The 7707-nt window shown below is 40.4% G+C and overlaps 1 protein-coding gene across 1 annotated transcript in view; it reads right to left on the bottom strand.

The window, feature by feature from the left end:
• Positions 1 to 383: 383 nt before the first annotated feature.
• The window catches only part of rras2 (RAS related 2), a 32327-nt gene continuing 25003 nt past the window's right edge, over positions 384 to 7707 (bottom strand). Inside the window, exons 2-6 of the mRNA XM_015053851.1 lie at positions 6726 to 6813; positions 6471 to 6573; positions 4491 to 4599; positions 3474 to 3592; positions 384 to 1540 (exon numbers count right to left, since the gene is read on the bottom strand). Of these exons, the coding sequence (XP_014909337.1) occupies positions 1453 to 1540; positions 3474 to 3592; positions 4491 to 4599; positions 6471 to 6573; positions 6726 to 6813 (507 nt within the window). The 3' untranslated portion in view covers positions 384 to 1452. The remainder of the gene's footprint in view (positions 1541 to 3473; positions 3593 to 4490; positions 4600 to 6470; positions 6574 to 6725; positions 6814 to 7707) is intronic.

Raw genomic sequence — 7707 nt, 5'->3', positions numbered from 1 at the left:
GAAGCCATTACAGAAAAAAAACCCCAAAACATTAGAAGATGCAATAATAGAGTGACAAAGAATTTAGTTTTTTGAGACTGTGTAGTCTGATTAGACAAAAATGTAGGCTTTTCCTCCATAAAGACCATCATTACATTTCTGAGAAAAGGCCAAACAAACTCCATAACCAGAGTGCCAACAGCAAAGTTCTTAGTAGAAAGGTTGTGTGCAAAGTTGAAAAGGTTGGTGCAACAAAGGTGGCCTATAAACCTGACCCAGTTACTCCAGTTGTGTCAGGATGAATGGGCAAAAATGTCAAAGACTCTCACCCAAATCACCGAGTTTAAAAGGCAATTCCATCAAACACTAAGAAAAGGTACGCAAACTTCTCAATTTAAAGACTGAAGAACCATAATTATGCTGTTTAGCAAACAGAAACAGCTTTGGTAATCCTAAATCTAAAATAGACTTAATTTCTATAATGTCAGACACTGAGACAAAATGGTTATGTATCTTTTTATGCAGGTGTGGAAATATCTGGTTTTAACAGTTGAAACCAGATGTTCATAATCCGCTTCGAAGATTTTCAAGTTTACCGAATGAGGTTGCACCTTTTGGGAGGAAAACTGAGGCGAACACGACGCGTTCTGTATGTCAAGAATATGATTACAATCATTCAATCTATAAGACTTGGCGGTGAGAGGGGGGATTCTAATACAGCAGACAATCCATATTTGGCAATTGAACTAAAAGCATAAAAAGGGGGTTAAGTTATCCACTGCAGAATGCCAGAAATATGTCTCAATATATCATTAAAGGATGTCTAGGAATTACATTTATATACATACATATTCAGTTTCTTATATGTAAAACCAAACTCAACCTCACACACTGCACTGTGGTGATTTAATAGATCATTAGAAATACACTTTGAAAACCACAACAAATGTCACATATGTACAGTAGCAGATTAGCACATGGGGAGTAAAGGTGGATATGGCACAACATACACAAAGCTTCGTAAGATAATCTCTCTGCTCTGGTCAGATCCTGGAAACTAAAGAAATGTCATTAACATTCTGGATATAGATTTCATTCAAACTCGGTAGCAAGTACAAATGTCACTACAAGGCAAGAGGAGTCCTTCAGAGTACAAAACATTTAATTTGTCAGGCTGATTTTAAGAAGGCAATGTTTAGTGTTGGTACTCTCTCGTGTGGATTAGATCGCAGCTGAAGGTAGAGTGGTGTTAAAAATTTGGCATTGTCAGTTGTCCCATAGCGATGTCCTGGAAACAGCAGTTCCTGGTCCGAGTTAACTCAGAAAAGGCTGTCTGAAGTCATGCACATGGAGGGAGAAGGCAGCGGTCACTCATCCACTTGGGATGTAATGTCAGGCAGAGTGGGAGGGGGGCGGGGGCCGAGGGGAGGGGGTGGTAGATTAGCTGCATGAGTTAACAGTGATAAGGCAGACTCAGACGATCACACAATGGCAGCCGGTTTTGTCTTTCTCTTTTCTCGTAGGCTCCGGCGACGGTGGACATTCTTGTTCTTGGAATTTCCTGTTAGAAAAAAAAAAAAAAAAAAAAAAAAGGTGAAAACTGGACCTAGAACTTTTTGGATTGTTTCATTTAGAGGATGAAATGGCATTGAAGCTTAACTCACATGGTGACTGAACTTAATACTGTTATTCAACTGAACTCACGCAAATCTGTTCTAACTGTGTCATTCCACGTTGATGCGTTTTGATTGTGTCATGCAAGAAGACTATTGCTGCTTTAACACAGAGGTTACAGAACGTGAAACTTTCTCGCACTTGTAGCGTCACAAATGTTGAAGAAATCTGAACTTGATGCGGCCATAATCACACTCTGACCAAGACTGTGCAAGAGGCCTTCATCATAATCTTACGGTGTATACATTGACACCGGTCACATACTGCTGTTTGAGTTGAACCTTGTTTCCCTTCTTGGACCTCGAGTTAAACTCTACTTCCAGACAGCTTCATCGTTCCTGAAATCTCATCTGTCTCGTCAAACTAAGATCACTAGAATACATTTCCAAACAGCTCCTGAAACACTGCAAACACTCCTCTGTGGCTCATACCCAATGACATCATTGTAAGCAAGATGGAAGACGACAGAGAACCCCAGATCCCGAACCAGGAAGCCCAACTGAGTCATCATCATCATTTTCATCAAACTTGCTCTAATTGGTTTTAAAAATAGGCTGTGTTTTTGTTTACTTTGATATTCCTCACATTGTTTGATTTGCCTTTGAACTCCCAGCTTCGGAGTGACCTTTAAGGAGGGCAGACCAGCTGAAAAACAATGCTCCCAATCCAGTTCTGAAACTGTAATCAGTCATCTGACCCAAATTTAAGTTTAGTCGTCTCTCATATTAAAGCTATGTTGGGCATTACAGCCACTGCAAGCTTTTTCTGCTATCAGATCTTGTCTTGTGTTAGAAGACGGTGCTCCAGATGTCGCCAGAAAGACATACTTCATATGCACACATAAAAGGAATCTAATCACTGGACAAAACATGTCACACGACTCGGTGCAACAGTGATCCACAGAGAGCCTCCTACACACCCTCTGTTGAAGTCATGAAGACCCCAGAGGACCCTGTGTGCTCTCATAGGAGAAAGATGCAGCCCTATTGTAAAAGAGCTCAATACTTTCCACTGGGCAAGTAGCAAAAAAAAAAAAAAAAAAAAAGAAAAAATCACAAAGAATGTGTTTGTCACAAGGAGTCTGGCTGCTTTAACACCTTTGCTGCTGACGTGTAATCAGTGGTGTTGGAAAATTAGCTAAAAATACAGCTACTAATTACAGCCAGCTTAAATCAGCCAGTTTTCTGTCAGCTGCAATCAGGGTAATAACATAAAAAGGCACAAAGTTATGCAATTAACTCGAGCTGCACAATATCAGGAAATGACTTGATTGCAATACTGTTGCTGAAAACTGCAATGAATGATAATATTCATTGTAATTTATCATCATCATCATCATCATCATCATCATTTACACCACTTTTACCTCTCACAATGTCCCCACCAACGTGTAGGAGATTCAGCATTTAAAATATCCATCAGGTGTGGACACTCAGAGGCCGTATGGTTGGATAAATTTCAGGATTTGGTTGATGTTGTGACCAAGTTTTGGTCACTTGTTTTACACAACTATTCAGCTGAAAGAGCTGATAAAAAAGCTGATCTGCTGGTTTTTATTGAATATTTCCTGGTTGTTCAAAAAGCATCAAAGACTTTCCACCATAAGGTGCCTGAGATGAAGTATGAATGAAAAATGTTAAGGTTGGATTTTTCGTAGATTTTACAGTCAAGGATTAATTTTCGTCCTTTATGTAGGCCTTTACAAAGGGTATAAATGAGCTTGGAGAGTCTGTAAATTTTGACTGACCTCTAGAGGACCGTGAACTAAACCTCCACTGACCTCTGCATCAATAGTACTGGAAGAAGAAGTGTCAACTTACCTGATTACCCTAACCAGCTCGTGAAAAGCCTGGTCTACGTTCATACGGATTTTAGCTGAAGCCTCCATATATGTGACTTTTAGCTGTCTGGCCAGCTGCTGGCCCTCTTCCTGGGTTACCTGGGGTGAGAGATAGCACAGAAGATTGAATCGTCAAAAAAACAGCCCAGAAATCCTCAAAACAAATATTACAGACTCCTCAGACAACCAAATAGTTCAACAAAACATCTACAAATGTGAATAAAAAGCTGATTTTAGTTAGTGTTGCCAATTGTTAACTTGACTAACTTGTATGTGAGCATTCTTTAGAGCCACCTTTATATTGTAATGTCCGAAAAACAGATATTTATGTGAGTTTTTTATTACAAATGTGTATTATATAAATAGAAAAATGGGACGCAGGTTATAAGATGGCAGTAGGTGGGTATGAATTCAAACTGCAAATGAAGCAACTACAGTATTATCCACATTTATGCGTCAAATCATATACCTAGGTTTTATTTAGTTTTACAAAAAAATTAACACAAAATAAATGCAATAAAGAATAAGCTTTAGGTTTATGCAGGGTGGTATTTCTTAGTGTTCATAAATTTACTGAATAGGGATTAGCAATCAGCGCAGATCGAGGGAAAATTGCCTTAATTTTCTCTCCTGCCTGCTGATTGGTGCAGTTCCAGTATTTAGAAATGGATAAAAGTCTGGCAGCCACGCTCTTTTTAACCAATAGGGGGTGGTGTGGATTCACCAGAAGAGATGATGATTGGCAGAATACCAAAAGGGAGAAGATTCATCATTTCATCACACCCCCTTCTTCATCAGTCCTCCCTTCCTGACACTAGAGTGTCAACAGAATCTCTCAACATCCTGTTGCATCTCTAAACCAAGCTTGCAGCTGCAACACTCATGCTCGAAAGCCTGCAAATCCGAATCCCTCAAGCCGCATCTCCTCGGATGATAAAAAGCACGTGTGTGTTTCGTCCGTAGGCGGGTTCAGATCTCTCCAACCTGTTGGACTTACTTGTCTCTGCAGCTCCAGATCTGCCTTGTTGCCTACGAGGATCATGGGGAATTCATCTCTGTCTTTGACTCGCAGAATCTGTCTTTGGAATTTGTAGATTTCTTCAAAGCTGCAAATCAGATGGCGAGGACCGTTACATGTGTGTAAAAAGGCATACATTCATCTCCTAACAATGCAACAATTAAAAAAAAAGAAAAAAAGAAAAGAAGCATCCCCACCCACACACATGTAGACACACGAACAAAACCGTCGAACATGAGTGTGGGGTTATCTCTGCAGGGATAAACATGCCAGTTGAGACGGGGGGGGGGAGTCTGCCTGACTATTACAGCAGCGCAAAATATTTTTATCCGAGGCTCTGCCTCCCTCTGCCTGACCCGACTGTTGCCCCACTATAATACAGATGGCATGTGATGGCAGGCTTTCAACTTTACAGCAAATAAAAATGTCAGTCTGGGAGGGGAAAAAAAAAGAAAAAAAAGAAAAAGAAGAGCAAAGAGGCAGAATGTAACCACAAAGCCGAGACGGCATTCCAGTCGTGTTGAGCACATAGTAAATCTGGTAAGACTTGACTAATATAAATGGAGGAAGGAAAGACTGTTTACAACATAAACATTGGGAGGGGGCTTAGGGTGGGAACAAGGGAATGCAGCTTACTGTGCTGCTGTGCAGCAGACATGACACAAGGGATGGGCAGCGAGAAAATAAAAGAAAGAAATGAAAAAGAAAAAATTTAAATCCAAATCCTGAACAAGTAGAAACTCTTCTTTTTTTTTTCTTCTTTTTTTTTTTTTTTACCTGATCTAGTCTAGACAGTAATTAAAGCCCCTCTAAACAGAGCATGTCGTGCATGAAGGATTCACCTGAAAACAGTTTGGCCGTGTGCGTTTTGCAGCCTGTTTCCTCCTTTCGCCTCATTAATGCTGCCCGAGCTCGTGCGGTGGCAGCGTAAACACACGCATCGGTGTCACAGCTGTCACATTTGCAACAAAGCAGCAGGTGGAATAAGTTATGCTTTCGTTTCAAACCCACCTGCTCCTTGCCAAACCAGGCAGGGGGTGAGAATGACGGTTTCAATATGATGCGCTTTGTATCTTCGGCGACCTGATTTCAAAGCAGCTTAAAATGAAGGCGCCTGAAACAAAGTTTAGCAACAACCGCGTGAGGCTTTTAAGGGGACCGTTTGTGCCTGACAGTGTTGTCAGTATACACACACACGCATGTTTTGAGTGCATACAGCGCCGGCCAAATTTATTAGGACCCCTGGTACGATAAACGTGCAAGAAGCCTAAATGTATGTTTATGTTTTATTGAAGTGGAGTCAGGTCCAACAGAACCATCAAGAGAACTACAAGATTTAATTTGATTATAATTATTTACAGGAAAAGAAAATCCCCATCATTAACAAATATAATAAGGACCTAATAAGGATTCTGACTTCCTTTTTTTCTGTGTTATATTTAGTAAAAATAAAATCTGACTTGATTTGATTTGGTAAAAATACAATAAAACAATTCTGATGTGACTCTCCCTTCAAGTAAATGTATTCAAGTTAAATTTTTAGCAGTAAAATAATTAATCCTAAGTTTTTTTTCTCCACAACTTTATGAGGGTGCAAAAAAAGAAAACAAAGAGCAAACTGACTCCCGAGTCTTTCCCTGTACCTGAATTTGTTTCCATGCATCTGCGCACACATGCTATTGTTTAAGCAGTAGGTAGGCTTTTAATAGAAGTCTAAGGTAAGTGTGTAGGTGAATTAAACGAGAGCAGGGCGAGGACAGGAAGTGTCGAGAACAAAAGCGAATGACAACAAGAACAACAGCGAGGTCCGGAAGCCGGAGCAGCAAAAGTTGGTGTCGATGCCAAATTCATGGTTCTTGTAGTGGAAAGAGTGTGCAGATGTGAAAAGCACACAGCGCTTTACAAAAAAAAAAAAAAAAAGTGTGCGTGTGCTTGCTCAAAGTGAAAACTGTCACCTACCTTCCTCTGTCAGTGACTGAGAAGACGAGCAGGAAGCCCTCCCCTGTCCTCATGTATTGTTCTCGCATGGCTCCGAACTCTTCCTGTCCAGCCGTGTCGAGGACTGCACAGCGGCAACACGTGCACACACATTAGCAGAATACACCGCTCAGAACCAGCGCCTCATCAGACGAGGCAAAAACAAAACAGAAACGAGCAAGCGGTCGAAAATGTGCGTCTTTGCATTTACTCTGGCCGTGTTTGTTCTGCACTTACTGTCCAGCCTGGCCGGCCTTTCATCAATCACGCACTGCTTGGTGTAAGAGTCTTCGATCGTAGGATCATAGTCGGTGACAAAGTATGACTGCATGAGAGAGAGACAGAGAGAGAAAGAGAGAGAGAGGAGAGGACAAAACAGACGACATGATTATTTAAATCCAGTTGACATCGCAGATGATTCTCAATAAATTACAACGTCAGAATGTTTAGTTTTTTCAGCAAGTCGATATTATTGATTTTTTTTTTTTATTCCGGTTCATTTTTATGGCTTTGGTTTACAGCTAATAAAAAAACAACAAAAAAAAACCTAATTTTCTCAAAAATTGTGCATAGGTCCAATAAAAACAAATATTTAATACAGAACTGTCAGCCAACTATAAAGTATCCCCATGTATTGTATAAGATATTTACTCACTACATTGTCCAGAGGCTCTTTTTGCATAAATGACTGAATCAGTGACTCCAACCACAGCCCAGACTTGTGACTCTCCCCCAAATCCTTAAATATTTACAACCCTCCTAAGCCTCCAGTTATCCATGTTGATTGCGCACCATTATCTCTACCTCACTTTTTTCTTCCATTCAACTTTCCGATAACATGCTCCCACACAGCGCACTGAACAGCCAGCTTCTGAAGCATTGATAAGAAGCACGATATCAATCACTTCTTACGGTCAAGTCAGTGATCTGAATGATGGTCATAAAGATATGGAGGAACTGAATCATGGGTTGTCATTAACTGCAAGCCTTTATTACCTGATTTAATCTGTGCGTAAGGAACCTACATAGCATCAGAGGTTTGCTTTTTGAGAACTGGATCTCTTTACTAAATACATTTTCTGACGCTATTCTGATGTAATTTCACCACGTTTCAACTGTCCTACCCTCTGGTTTTGTACTTTTGGAACCTAAACGTCTGATTTCTGAGGAGTGCACTGGGTTTGTTCCCACCAACATACAGTTATAGTTATCAGATGAG

This window comes from Poecilia latipinna, unplaced genomic scaffold, assembly GCF_001443285.1.
Source record: "Poecilia latipinna isolate Pla-1442-1.1 unplaced genomic scaffold, P_latipinna-1.0 Scaffold1206, whole genome shotgun sequence".
NCBI lineage: Eukaryota > Metazoa > Chordata > Actinopteri > Cyprinodontiformes > Poeciliidae > Poecilia > Poecilia latipinna.
Note: the sequence above shows the minus strand (reverse complement) of the source record. Positions and strands in the feature narration are given on the sequence as shown.